Source organism: Carassius carassius, chromosome 45, assembly GCF_963082965.1.
Source record: "Carassius carassius chromosome 45, fCarCar2.1, whole genome shotgun sequence".
Classification (NCBI taxonomy): Eukaryota; Metazoa; Chordata; class Actinopteri; order Cypriniformes; family Cyprinidae; genus Carassius; species Carassius carassius.
In genome coordinates, this window is record NC_081799.1 from 6,267,593 (window position 1) to 6,283,450 (window position 15,858).

Consider the following 15,858-nt stretch of genomic DNA (forward strand, 5'->3'; position numbering starts at 1 on the left):
TGAAATTTCTCAAATGACATAATTGCGGGTCAAATTTTCAGTTTAACATGATCATTAAACCGGTCATTAAACCGCTAAAAATTATGCATTTTGCTTATTTTACATGGCAACAGTGTTTTAGTGGCCTGAAAATAGTTTTTTGGTAATGGTAATCAATACAGCAAAATCAATACAGCAAAAATGGGTTTAAAAGTGCAAGTTTTGGGAAATAATAAGTTATCGTCTCAGGGTAAACTAAATTATACTCAATTTTCCTCAGTTGGAAAGAAATCAACTGTAACAATATAAAAACTTCATAATCACGGGAAGAAGGAGGCGGGAACCGGCGGACATTTCAATCAAAACTTTAATATCCAAATAAACACAAACAAAACCAAAACACCAAATAAAGTCCAGGCCTGGTCCTCTCTCGTCCTTCACTGTCATAAGTCCTCCTCTTTATCCTTCCGATCTCCTCCGTGGGACTCGAGACCAGTGAGTGGAGCAGGTGTCACTCATTTCCAATCACTCCACTGGCCTCGTCCCGTTCCCACGGCTCTCGGCCCCGCTCCACTCGTCACATTGACATTTAAAAAAGGGTGTTTTCTATGTTTCACTATGTGTAGTTTTTCCATTTTGGCTTTATAGGTTTGTATAATATAACGAAATCAATATTTTGTCGAAATGTACAGCTACATTGAAGTTGCCTAACAGCATCTACCAGTAAGCTAACAAGCAAAAATTGTATTTACAGTATTGGACTTACTATGGAATTTTTTCCTTTTGTCAGTAAAGGTTGGGAATTTCTACACAAATCTTATGTTAACATGAAGTAAGTGTAAACGTAATGTTGAGGTTTTACAAACTAAGGGAAGTAAAGTGTAAATTATTTTCTGCTGTCCAAAAAGCTTACTTGAGATAGCTGTAAGACTATCTATCTTATCATTTCACATGATTTAGGACAAAAAGTGTTTTTAAACGATTTTTGCTGTATTGATTACCATTTGTATAACCACAGTTTTACATCAAATGCTATGGTTAGTTTAGAAAAACCATGGTTAATTTTGTGGTTACCATGGATTAACTATAGTAATCATGGTTTTTGTGGCTTCTGTTGTAAAACCATGGTTAATTTTGTGGTTACCATGGATTAACTATAGTAATCATGGTTTTTGTGGCTTCTGTTGTAAAACCATGGTTAATTTTTTGTAAGGTTTGATATCTGATATCATCAAGTTTGATCTGTCCCAATGGCTGGGCTAAAATGAAAGTAAAAGCGATGCTTTTACAAACATGATGTTCCACCTTTGCCATTAAACCAACCAGATTACCAACACAAAAGCTTTACGCTGTAGTCCACAAGAAATTTCAAACAGCTTTGCTTTATCAGGTCTGTAATATTAGGCTTTTCTCCACAGTCCTCCTTTAGTCAGAATAAAGAATGAGACAGTTGTAATGATGCTAAAATGTTATATTATGATTGTTGCGGCCAAAGGTACTGGCTCACCATGCTTCATAAATTGAGATCTCTGCATTGCTTCAGTCATTTTATTGAAAAATAAAATGGAAAAACAATCCTTTGAATGCCTCAGCATTTTTCACCGCGCATCACACAGCATACGGCTTATATCAACTGTGCTTTTGTTTTGCGTGCACAGCGTTGGCTATTTCTTTGTAAAGATTTAATTGGTCTCATTGTGGAGTTTTACAGACTTGGAGAACATGCCAGCATTTTTTTCCCTCTTCTTTTTCTATAAACACATTTCTGAGGCTCTTTTTGAATTTATGTTAAATTGGGGGTGTTCAAGGGCGCAGGTCTGTGTGCTTTGGTTCCTGTCCCAGTAATTACAGTGTTGTTCTTTATGTAATTGGTGGTTTTTGAGTGATTTATCTCACTGATTTGTATTGTGGCGTGTTTTTGCATTTTCTTGCAATGCTGAATGATATGAATTACTTAGTAATAGTTATCTTGATTCTGGTATGTATTTTAACAGCATGAATGTATTTGTAGAGATGATAAGCATGTGATACGGCCATTAAAATGCATGAATTTACAACCTTGTCCTTGACATTGCAAATGGAATATTTCAAACCTTGTCAATGGACATATTTTCTTATTTTTCCAATGTTCCTTTTGCGTAACCTATCATTTTCTCTTTTCTTATCAAGCATGGTGTCATAACCACAGAGGACGAGCAATATTTAATAGAGCCATTAAAAAATATATCCAGAAATTTCAGTGACGTCAACCAAGATGGACAACCACATGTTATTTATAAAAAGACTTCCATTCCTTCTCTGCAAGAGCCAAGCGAGGAGCTCAGCTGTGGTGTTTCAGGTTGGTAAACCTCCGTTTGGCCACACAGTGACATAAACAGCTATAGATAGCAGTTTAGGAAATGATGGTCAGTGGTTCAGGTTTGGCTGGACGTCTTTGCAAACAGCTTCAGCATAAACGTTAAGTTAAGATCTACTTCAGCTTAACCTCATTTTACTATCAATTGAACTGCTAATGAATCACTTTTTGATAAAAATGTGAACGATTTTTGTTTTCCCCAGACCTCACAATAACCAGGACACCCAACTATGATACCAATCCTGAAGCATACACACCTTACCCAGCCACCGAAGGCAACAGCTCAATGGGTGGCCACCGCCAGCGGCGCTCTGTCAGCTCTGAACGCTTTGTGGAGACCCTAGTGGTGGCGGACAAAATGATGGTTGGCTACCACGGTCGCAAAGACATCGAGCACTACATCCTGTCCGTAATGAATATTGTAAGTTTGGTCCTGCTTTTCTCATGTGTATTTATCTCCGATTTGCAATTTATTCCTTTAAGAGTACGAGAGAAGAACTCAACAGCATTTGGCTGACTTTGTGTCTTTTCTTCTTTTCTGGAGGTCAGGTTGCCAAACTTTACCGTGATGCCAGTCTTGGAAACGTTGTGAACATTATTGTAACCCGACTGATTGTTCTGACAGAAGATCAGGTGAGTGTTGCACAAGTCGATCGTTGTCCCAAAAATGACAATTCGGTTATTGCTTACTCAACCCCATCAGCTTTCACTGTAAGGATGAAAAACAATGAGACATTATCGTGTTCCACAGAAGAAAGAAAGTCATACACGTTTAGAGTGGCATGAGGATGAGTAAACAATAAAGAGTTGGGTGAACTATCCATTTAATGGTGTAATTCTTCAAGCATAAACAGTTTATAGTGTACAGCTGCATTCTGGTTTTGCTAAAGGTCAATGTATTTCAGTAGTACTTCTTAAGACTAGACTGGTGTGATATATTTCCCTAGTCTCACGCACATGCACGCTATTCATCGTTCTTGTCTTTCATCTGCATTAGCATTAAATGAGCGTGAGCTCAGAGTATATTTAGAAGCTTAGAAACACACCTCACGGTAGTCTGCTGTTTTATTGCCCTGAAAAAGACAGATGGAATCATGAATCGTCTGACCACTTTTAAAGATAAAAGTTATTCAAACAGATATGCCTAGACATTGTCCCTGAGGGAAACTTTGTAAAAGATTTTACGTTAATGTCTTTAATGAGAGAGCCAGGGCGTTTCTCAATGTTTTTTTGTACTTGGAAGAGTAAAATAATTCTTCCAAGACTGGGAAACCAACCAAAAGATCCAACTAGCTCTAAGATTAGCTACAATTCTCATTGTACCAGCCAAATAATATATAACATTTTAACTAAAATATATACACTTAACACGCTGAAGCATCCTTTGTCATATTGTGACTTGTCAACTTGCTGTGGATCAGATTTTGTTGCTTGATACATTGAATTGTTTTTTTTTATGTTGCAGCCCAACTTGGAGATAAACCACCATGCAGACAAATCTCTAGACAGCTTCTGTAAATGGCAGAAATCCATTCTTTCTCATCAGGGAGATGGAAACAGTATCCCAGAGAACGGGATCGCCCATCACGACAATGCTGTTCTCATTACAAGGTCGGTTACTATTATTTCCATCTGATTTCTGAAGTACTTTGTGGTTGAGGTTGGGGATATGGTTAGGATTGGGTTTGTTTGAAAGGAATGTTGTTTCAGGGCCAAGGTGTTGATTCAGGAACACATCCCACTTGGTCACCAACACTTCATTTGTTCAGAATCATGATTGACGACAACTAAACTTTACTGTAAAAGGACCAGTTCTCACTATTAACTAGCATGCATCACTAGCACATTGGGCTTTTATAAGTACTTATAAAGCATATATTAATTCCTTATACTGCATGACCATATTTTAGATCCCTAATCCTACCCCATGCCCAAACTTAACAACCACCTTAGTAACTATTAATAAGCAGCATATTAGGAGTTTATTGAGACAAAAGTTGTAGTTAATAGTTAGTTAATAATGAGAACGGGATCTTAAAATAGATTATATGTATTCAGTGCTAAGTAGTTAGTATAGTTGCCATTCCACAACCTAAATAATGTTATCTACTACATGTTAGCTGTCTGAAAGTACAAATACTTAATTTTTACACCTCATTTCAGTCTGACTATAACATTAGTTAAGAACCTCTGTTTAAACTTCCAACATCACCTTAAATTGTTGCAGTTGCTTTGATATTTTGTATATTTTGACGGCGTAACCCAGCAAACTAAATGGGTCTTGTTAAAAATAGTTTTTATTGACTTGAGGTCCTCTTTTTTGTGTTCTTTGTGTGTTTGTTAAATACATACCCTTTTGGAATCCCTTCCTTACTTCATTATATTTATCCAGGAGCTCAAAACGTCTTACAGTAGTTGCTTCAGTGATTAGTTTGTGGGCGATCTATCCACTAAACTGCGGACAGCCCTGTGATTTAACATTTTTTACTAACTTCCTCAATTTAGCTGGAATTAGAGAAGAAAGACTTGTTTTAGGGTTGGTTGACATTTTGGCATTTAAGGTTTGACAGTTTGTACTGGAAGCATATATTGGGTGGGTCGTTTACAACTGAGACTAAACTGGTTATTAATGTCATTGTTAATTGGTGTTCAGTGAGGCATGACTTTGTGGTTTGGACAGGTGCAAGCCTTGACACCGTCACACATAGAATTTGTTTAACTTCGTAGTGTTTTTGCTAAACACGTGGAGCCCAAACAATTTTTCGAATTGACTAAAATGGGCGGTGCGTCTGACGCTAGTCTACAGAAAGTTTCATTTTAAGTTTATTTCTCCAGAACAGACACACATCTGCCAAAGTAAGCCAGGCGGTAAACAGCTAGCCGTTGTCCTGCTAATTTCTGGCAGACTGGTTTTGAGCCTGGCAAACAAACCCCGCTAGTTTGCCGCTATAAATGGATTTCATTCTGAATTAAGTGCAGCTTTAAACTTTAGTCAGAGAATTTTCCTTTCAGAAAGAGAGGGAAGCCTTTGTGTTATGCTAAATTTATTGGAGGAATTGACATTTCATATTTCAGTTAAATATAAATGACTCCAAAGCTCATATTGTATTCTTTGGATCCACGGCTGTTGTTTTAAGAGATCCGTTCTGATTGTTTGAGGCTTTACTCAAGAAACGAACAATAGTCAAACGGTGGATAGCTATTATATCCCAAGCCAAAAATATTCATTAGATCTTAAGTCAGTGTGTGGAACCTGTATATAGAGACATTCAGATTTTTTGATGTTTGTATTTTTTTATTATTATTTTTTTTTTAGAGTCTGGACTAAGTTGCAGTTAGTTTGAAAAGTTCACATTGAATTTATTTAAAGAAAGACATAACTAAATGTATTTATTTTAACTGAAGTATTTCTCATCACTCTGGACTCATTCTTCATACATGTGACATTTACTTTTATGACATTTATATGGCATTTACTTACACTATTTATATACTGAATGAGTCACTGAGGCAGTTATTTAGGACAAAGGAGTGTAGTATATCCGTGCTTCTGAGCGAAATGTCATGATAGACATAAGCAAAGGCAATATTTCAGTTTTCTGTCCTCTCTTTCCACATTGTGAGAAAGTCATTTTACATACATCAGCTACACTGCATTAAAGAACAGATCAGATTTCATCAGTGGTAAAATGACAGTGTAGTCAGTCGGTTCTAGATTAGATTTGAAAATCAAATTTGATTCATGTGCAGCATGAACAAAGCCTTATTTACATGAAGGCTAATATGCTGATTAGCTTTGCGTGGTTAGCTTATTGTTGAGTACTGCAGGAGGAAGGTGCCCCTGCAGCGATGTGATTTTATGACCATTTGTACTAGCAGTGCTTAGTTTGGAGACATTTATGTGAGGTGATTTCATATACGACTAATGATAGCCTGAAGGAGAGCTTAACAATCAGAGTGATGTTTCCTTGAAAGCCCGTTCAAGTAAACTCACCAGCATACCATACAAAGTAATGTCTATACTCATTAGCTCTCTAGCCAATTATGATTATTTGCTTATTTTGGTAGAAATCAGTGCTAATCAGTCATGCTTTTGATTGTTTTTGGTTTGTGATTGTTGTTCGACATCACGTATTGACTTTTACTAATTTTTTTTTTTTTTTACAGTGTCCTTGTTCCACATTACAAAAGTTATGCACATATAAATAATTTAAAATGCAACAAACCCAAATCTTTACCCTAACCCTATAGTAATTACATGTTGATAATTATTATTACTCAGTACATGTACAGTAATTACACTGTACCAAGGACACTAACATAAAGTGTAAGCTAAACTTGTCATAGTGATAGTACAAATATGGTTTATGAATTTTACTGAATGTTTTATTGTTGCAATTTACTGTACAGTGTTTACTACAATATCAAACGTTGCCATATTTGTTCACATAATTGTGAGTAGTTTACAATGTGATTTTTACAATAGTTTATTAAGTTTACCGTAATATAATTAACTATAATGTAATAATGGAAACAACCACAACATCGCAACTTAAGTAAACGTTGTAAATTTTTCAGTTATTGCTATTTTATTAACTGTACTGTACATTGTTAAAATGAACTAAGTTTCAGATTTAAGTTTCTCTTTAAGTAAATTTTAATGAATGCAAAAAGCTTACAGTAAACTTCAAAAACTGTTGTAACTATGAGAATAAGAAAATGTTGTAAACTATTCCAACTTTTGAAATTGTTAAAAAAAATAGTGACTATAGCAACCATTTTAATCAAATTTGTAAACTGCGGCAACTTTCACAGTCGTAGTAATGTACAGCATCACTCTGACTTTTAAGTATTTTTCAAAGTTTCTAAATTTTGTTGAGTTTTTATGGTTTACTTAAATGACCCAAAGTGTTCATATTAATAATTTATACAATTTATAAACTTTACTAAACTGTAAATAATTGCAGTCGTTTACTAAATGAGGTAAAATTGTGATCTTTGTACTTTTTGTAGCTTACTAAAATAGATATAGTTGTGTGATTTTAAATTTAAAGGTGTAACAGAAAAAGGACATAATTCTTGCAGTAGAAATAATTATAGATCAATGTATCTGATAAACTATATATTTACATACTGAGAAAAAAAGTAAAGCCTGAATATGTCACGTTGGATAAAAGTGTCTGCTAAATGCATAAATGTAAATGTATCTGTTGTTAAATTACTTTCACTTCAGCAGAGGTCACATGGACAGTTTTCTGAGGTCAGCTGTCCCTCTCATTGGGTGGCTCAGAGATGCAAACATTTAGACAGAAGCTCTCGGGTGATGGCATTTGCCACATTTGCTGCAGTATCTCTGCTGGTACAAGAGAAAGAAACATTAATGGGGTAAAGACTGCGTGATGCAGACACATAATCCTGACGGACGGTCCATCCTGACCTCTTCAGCAATGTTTTTCCAGTCCTAGACTTTTGGCCGGAGCATGGCGGGGGGATGCAATATTGCTTGTTTGGAACACGATCCATTGTGAAAGCTGGGGGAAATTAAACTAACTAAATCAAAATAAATCGATGTCCAAATGAGGTCAGCTTCTCGACACAAGTTCATGAGACAGTACCTAATGCTGGTGGGTTTGCTCTGCTTGGGGAGTCATGGAATGAGGAGGGAGTGAACTGAAATTGAATTTGCATTGTCCTTGGTTTTTTAATACATTAAAAGCCCGTCCTCAAGCTAGACCTTGTTCATCATTCCGCGTGTATGCCTTTCTTTTTTTATTATTATTGAATTACCAGTTCAGTACATACATCAATTAGACATCAAGGGTAACACACGCATGCACGCGCACACACACACACACACACACACACACACACACACACACACACACACACACACACACACACATATGTATATAGGATCTCCCATTTAATTTACTCTAAATTATAATGTGTAATTTTGTTATACGTACAGATTTAGCAGTGTGATGCAATGCTAATATTATGTAGTTATTATTAGTTGTGGTTGCTTATGGCAATATTAATAAAAAAATGTAAAGCCTGTTAAACTAATGATTTAAGAAATATTCCAGTTCGATACAAACTCGGTCAACAGAATTTGTGGCATAATGTTGATTACCACTAAAATTAAGTTTCCTGTCTTTTCTGTTCAAAAATGGAGAATTAATTTTATAGTGAGGCACTTACAAAGGAAGTATAGGGCGGTAAAATTTATGGAGGGTCAGCAGAATTGAAAAGCTTATTATTGTATACATTTATTAACATTCATTATTTTGTTAAAACTTGTGTATTGTTTATGCTGTGAAGTTTATTTTGTAAATTGTACGTTCATTTTAAAGATGCCATAGAATGCATAGATACATTATTTTAAATTGTTCTCTGATGTCCCCAGAGTGTGTATATGAAGTTTTATCTCAAAATACCCCACAGATAATTTTTATGCCTTGTTGAAATTGCCACTTTTAGGGTATGAGGTTTTTCCCGCCGGTTTAAGTGACACCAATAACATGATATTTAGCCCCTAAAATGCACATTTTACCAGAGGAATCCCACCATAAATGTGCATTTTATCCCAACAGAATGCGATTTTCACCGGGAGATCCCCCTCAAAACATGATTGGGCTAGGTTTGAGTAGCTATTGGGAGGTTTTTGTAGTGAAAACTTGGCAACCCTGATGGAGCTTCAAGAGCTCATGCGGTGGTGACCATGTTACCAAAGTCCTTTTAGGCAAGTCGTGCCACTCGCCTGCCATCTTGGCAACGCGTTTTCAGACTAACAAGACCAGGCTCCTATCTAAATGAATGGGCATGGTCACCGGGACATAAAAACTGCATGTATAGAAACAGCAGTAAAATATAATAAAAAATTGCTGAAAAATGTTGATGACTTTGCCCCAAAATAAGGTTTAAAATGCCTTTTCCCCACAGGTTATACTTTTACTACGCATGCGCAAGAGTTCCTCAACTGTGCGCATACGTCAGTGGAACCAGACGATAGGCTCAAATGTTTCCCGGCTTGACTGTTAAAAGCAGATGATTGGCTTTCCAGCGGGAGGGGCTGGACATGTGCATAAAATCGCCATCTTTGCCGTTACGGGTTTTCCTTATATAGTTGTATTGAGGATTGAGGAAGTGGCATGTCTCTTATAAATTGTCTCTGATGTTACTGACGTCACATTGCTTCCAAATGCAACTTTTTTAACACATTCCTATTCACGATCATTCTGGTAGCACATGAAGGCAGCATTAGTGAAAACAGGCGGAGACAATGGTAGCTGTAGCAATATTAGCCTTACAGAGAGCCAAGAAGCTCTTTTGGAAAACAAAATATGATGTGTGATGCTTACTTTGTCTGGAGTATGGATGTTTGTGCACGAAGCATTGGTATCGATCCCTCTTTCAGAAGCAATCTTTGCCCAACTCCAGCGCTGAACTGACCCTTGTTTGTGAGGCAGCCCAATGTAAAAGTTTTTTTTTTTTTTTTCATCGTGTCCTAAGCGGTCTATGGAGGCTACAATGTTCGTTTGTGCATCCCAAAACACAACACTTTTAATGGCTCTTGGTGCTGACATTGTACCTCCAGCAGCTACAGTAAGAGAACAGTAATGGCGGACCACAGCTTCTCACTCAGGGCTGTGTATATGCTAATAGAGTAGAGAGCGTCACAAATGGGTGGGACTTTCCCTGCCTATGTCGTCATAGTAGTGAGAAATGCTAGTGTGGAGAGACTGTTTATGAATTATGAATTATGAGGATTATAAAACAATGAGTGAGTGGATTTGTACCATTATAGACTGGTTGTATTCACACACTGTGTTCAAACACCTTATAAAAGTGATTTAGCATTCTATGGCACCTTTAAAGAGATAGTTGACCCGAGAATTATTTACTCACCTTTATGTTGTTCCAAACCTTCAAACTTTTTTTTTTTTTGGAACATAACAAAAATAATTTGAGAAATGTTTCAGTGGTATTTATTTCCATTCAGTAAAAGTAGAGGGTAACCAAAGGGACTTAGTTATCAGCATTCTTCAAAAAAAAAAATTCTTTTTGTGATCTGCAGAAGAAAGAAAGTCATGCAGGTTTTGATCAACATGATGGTGAGCGAGTGATAGCAGAATTTTTGGGTGAACTATCTCTTTAAGGTTTTAGGTATTACATTACAGTGGCAAAATTGTTGGATATCATTTGGATATAAAATGTAAACAGAAAATGTTAATAAGAGTTTTAAAGGGACCCTTTTACACTTTTTCACCTTTCCTCTTGTTTGTAAACCTTCTCAGCGTCATAATTGTGCAAATTTGACACCATTGTGAATATTAGCTGAGCAGATGAAGCTTGCGGTTATGGTAAGGGGCGTGGCATCTCTAGAACACGCTCAAATTGGTTCACCAATTACAGCGCACTGGGCCAGCTAACCAATCAGAGCACATTTCATATTTTGAAAGGATGGGCTTCCCCGAAAAAAGGACCTTAATAGTGTTTAAGACAGACTGGTAAGAGAGGTGCAGCAAGGGTGACCACCTGCTAATAAGCCCAAGGGGGGACAAGGGGTACGTTTCTGAGGGACAATGTGGGACACCCCATGGGCAGACTCACTGATAGTGGTTTACCCATTTCTAGCACATACCACCTTACATGGTATATTAATAATGCCCTATTCCCCTAAACGTGTGTAATTGCTGATGTATGCTCATGACAGAATTGACAGATGCACTTCCACTTACGATTTACTTTAGCTATTTTATTAATTTTTCATTACAATTTATTCACTTTAAATAAATTATAATATAAAAAATGATTAAAATGAATTGTAGTTGCTCAACACCACAGGAAAAGTAAAAAAAAAAAAGTCTGACATCACAACTCAAGGGAAGGGAATTCACTCATTCACTAATCCCTATATAGTGAATGGCAGTTGAGTTCACTATATCAGGAAGGAGTGAATAAATAAATAAATAAGTGAACGGATTCGGACAGTGACGTATAACCTACACTGCGCGTGAGACTTGGAGCTGTTGCAAAAACATTGCCATGTGTACTTTTATATTACATCTACCTAATTTTAAAAAAATAATACTAATAGCAATAATAGTCAAAATTACTTTATATTGCAGTTATACATACCTCCCGCGTCAGCTTTGTGGTTTCATCGATGGTATATAGTAATAATATATATATATATATATATATATATATATATATATATGTATATATATATACTGTATATTGTAATGCTTTTATGTTCATAATCATTAATTGCTATTAAAATAACGTACTGAGAACAAAAATAAACACACATAAACGTTCATAATTATGTTTTTATTACTTTTAGTATCTTGACACTTACTCAAGCAGCGTTTTGAGCTCAGATAAGATGGTTGTTGAGCGTCCACAGGCGACTGTTACTTTTACATACACTACCTGTTATTAACGGAAAAATGTAAATTATTCACCAAATTATCATTTTTGTAAGTTAAAAACGATGCCACCTCAGTAAATTAGTCAAATAGTAAACTGAGTTACATAACATAAACGTTAAAACAGAAATAATAAAGATGTAAACTTCATCTCTCATTCAAACTCGCTCGCTCGCTCTCGCAGTAGCGTGCTGAACTGTCAAGTAATGTTCGTTTGGCTGCCTGGGGCTCGAGGATATAGAGCCATCAACTTTTTTTGAGCAAGCATTGATTTTGCGTGACACAGTCTCAATTTGCGGGACGCATGAATTGGGCTTCAAACGCTGTGCGCGCACGCGCTACGCGGGACGGGTGGTCACCCTAGGTGCAGCTATTATGTAAAATATGTGAAAAACAATGAGTTTTTGGAAAGAAAAAGAAGGAAAGCCTATTCTAGTACACCCCAAAAACCAAATCAAGACTTCGTACAAAGGGATAATAGGCCCCCTTTAATAAGAGATTGTTTTATTGTGACTATTCTGTTGAAGCAGTGAGTATTTTAACACTTACCAGCTGGCTCCATTCTCTTCTTTTGTCAGTGCCTGACAAATCTTAAAGAAAAAGAATAATAATATTAATATTTTTTTGTGGTAATCAACATTATGCCACAAGTGCTGTAGACTGAGCTTAACTGGTATTGAACCTTGTATATTATTTTAAAATATGACAGGTAATTTGTGCTACGGGCATTATATCTCAAAACACATAGCTTGTTAAATAACTGATGATGGTAAATTAAAAAATTCCATAGAAACAGCTGTTTTGACTAACCACCTAGCAATGCCCTAGCTACTGCACTGCTGCACAAAACGCCCTACTAATTGTATTTCATCTCACTTGCATGGGCAGGCACTGCTCACATTGTCCTAAGAATGTCTTACACGAGCGCGATCTCACAATGAGTTTATATTTTTTCACATTTGTATAAAAACTGTGCATAGGAGCACAAAGAGACGCTTGTTTTGATTATTTCTTTTTTGGCTGCAATATTCCAGTATGGTTTTCCAGATTCAAAGATCTTTTGGCTCTTTTGACCCTTTTCAGTTGCCACAGTAAACAGAGCACATGGATATCTTCAGATCGACACCAAAAGAGAAGGCCGATAGAAACTGCCAGTCTGACTGAATATGTGCATAACGTCTGCGCCGTTCCCCTCAAGCCCCTGACGCAAAACACAAAGCTTCTGAGAGAGTTTAATATGATTCAGATCAGGCACCGTGTCTTTCCTCTGTGCTGAAGACAATGTCAAACAAAGCCTGGCTGCCTGCCTTTGGCCAGACTCAGCAGCCCAAACTGCTTGTGATATTTTTCAGGAGGTGTTAAATGCCCCATTTGGGGAATAAGAAAATATTTGGCATTCTTTCATATAGGCCTGCATTCGAAAATGTCCGCAGACTGACGAGAAGTCCCAGTGGGTAAAAAGAAAGAGTTTGTGTTACAAAACAAACAACAATAAAACTAAATAAAAAGAAAACTGAGGCGCGTTGCACAAACTGACAGTAAGTTATAGTGGATGTTGTCAATAAAATATGGGTCGTAGATTTGGATTACATTGGATTAATTTGACGTTTTAAACTTTTTTAAAATTATTAAACTTCAAGATATGTCTTTCTTCAGCTCAAACATGTTGAAAGCAAGAACAGATCAAATGTAAATGTGGACCTTGTTTATGTTAATGTAAGATTATGTGTTACAGACATAAACCATAATCGCATACTAATGCACTAATGTGCTAATACTTACACTTTTAATGTGGTAGATGATAAAATAGGCAATAAAAATAAATAAAATGAGTGGACTTGCATAAAAGGAAGGATGTGAGCCATACTGTTTCATAGTTAGGTCCTTTTGGTTACACTATATCTTTCAATAGTCCACTTTAGACATTTTACGAACTACTAAGTAACTTTGCAACTACACGTCAATTAACTCTCATCGCATGAATAGATTGTTAGGTTAGGGTTAGTAGAATAAGTTTGCATGTACTTGCAAAATGACTTGAAGTAATTACAATGTCTGTTGGGTGACCATCAAAATAAAGTGTTAGCAGATATTAAGCTGAAAGTCTATAAATATTCTAATGACTGCTAATTGACATGTAGTTGAGAAGTTGGCAGAATGTCTAAAGTGGAATATCAGAATAAAGTGTGGCTCCAGACATTAAGCATCCACCCAGAACACATTAGTAACCCCATTCCAACTTTAACGTATACTAATTAACATATAATAATTAACGTTTTCTTTATAAGTAACGCATGGAGTTCTGATGAATTTCTGTTATACAAAGACCTTACATTTGGTTTCTTTTCTCTTGTAGGTATGACATCTGCACCTATAAGAACAAACCCTGCGGTACTCTCGGTAAGTACCTGAAATGTATCCTAAAACTACATTTTCTTTAGATTTAAAGGGTTAGTCCCAAAATGAAAATTCTTCTGAAGAGTCACAATCACTTTATATGATAAACTTATCTAATTTAGACTTTTAGTCACATGTAAACCCTAGTGAAAAAGAATATTGTACACTACAGATATATTTACATGTTTATGTACTTTTACCTGCAATAGTGCTTTTGCTATACTAAACTGGTATACTTAAAGTCTACTAAATTTGAACAACTAATTTTGTTCTTAATGCACTTTAATTGTGTGAAACTATTTCTGAAGTCCGACTAAAGATATGCTGAAGTATATTTGATTGTGCTAAAGTGGAACTATTTCTAGTATACTTCAGGTACTTGCATTTAAAGACCGCTATTATGCAAAGATCATTCAATCCTCATCAATAGTGACATTAAAACACATTTTAAGGCTTAATATTAAAAAAAAAAGTGCATTGTGCACAAATAATACTCCAAATAAATCATCATTTTTAATTCAGTTAGTCTTAAGCAATATGGCAGTAAATATGTTGGTAGATTTTAACTAGAAATATATAACATTTTTACTAATTGTAATTATATAATTATAATTATAATTATGTAATTATGTAATTATATATTTATTGATCAAAAACTCAACCATGCTTGCTTGACATGCAAGAAAAACCTCAGTGGTTCTTGTGGAAGCTCAAACTAATGGTGTGACACACAAGAATGAACCTCACTGGCTCTTGTGGATCAAGCAAGTATGCTTCAGCTTCCATAATCAAATTTGAATGGAATTGGATCAGAAAATGAACAAATTTCTGGAACTTCTGGAACAGTGTGGGTGAGTAAATGATGACAGAATTTTCATTTTAGAGTCAACTAACCTTTCCAACTTATGTCACTGAATGGCAAATGCTACATGCTTCGTTAAACAAATAATTTTGGTAGGATTTTTGAGAAAGACTTTGCTGCCCCATCTTTATAGAGCTGTTTGGCTCTTGTTGAGCTCAAACATGGCTCAAAGCCTCAACAGCCGCCACTGTCTCTTGTTTCATTTCCAAACATTCCCACTCCTGTCTGCTACGGGACCGAGGTGTTTACCCCTCCCCTGGGCAAGCCAAAAAAGAAAACCAGTGAGGAAAATTAGACTATACAATATATAACAGAGAACAACAGATAAATGAAGAAATAATATGTTTAAAGAAGACGGGATAACTGAGGAGAAAGCAAACACTGGTGTTTTTCCCCCTTAAATGGTCTGCAGGCAGTGTCAAAGCCTCGTCTTATCTGAACCAGCCCCCTCCAGTGCTCCACCGTATATCTTAGAAGTAATATTGTGACTCCAGGGGTGGTTTGACAGATTGACCACATTCGTCACATTCCCCGGGTCCCTTTAATTGCCCTGGCATCTGCTCTGCTTCCTTGCTGCCCCCCTCCTCTTTCTCCACCTCCATCTCCACTTCAACACCCCCCCACTCACCTAGAGGCACCATCGTGATCTCGGGTCAACGTGTTGCCCTCTGTGGGTCACCGGGTAATCGCAGAGCGGGGATAATATCAACGTGACCCTTGGCTTAGGAAAACAAGCCCCACCAATGAGCTTTCGATTCAGCCTGGGCCCACTAGCCTTTTTCCATCCTGTATCTCTTTCCTTTTTTACCCTTCTTGCCTCCAGTCGGTGT

At 36.4% G+C, this 15,858-nt stretch overlaps 1 protein-coding gene across 1 annotated transcript in view; it reads left to right on the forward strand.

Annotated features, from left to right (window-relative positions):
* adamts6 (ADAM metallopeptidase with thrombospondin type 1 motif, 6) overlaps positions 1–15,858 on the forward strand; it is an 86,497-nt gene that overhangs the window by 10,834 nt on the left and 59,805 nt on the right. Inside the window, exons 4-8 of the mRNA XM_059538995.1 lie at positions 2,149–2,317; positions 2,539–2,756; positions 2,885–2,968; positions 3,801–3,946; positions 14,126–14,169. Coding sequence (XP_059394978.1) covers positions 2,149–2,317; positions 2,539–2,756; positions 2,885–2,968; positions 3,801–3,946; positions 14,126–14,169 — 661 coding nt within the window. The remainder of the gene's footprint in view (positions 1–2,148; positions 2,318–2,538; positions 2,757–2,884; positions 2,969–3,800; positions 3,947–14,125; positions 14,170–15,858) is intronic.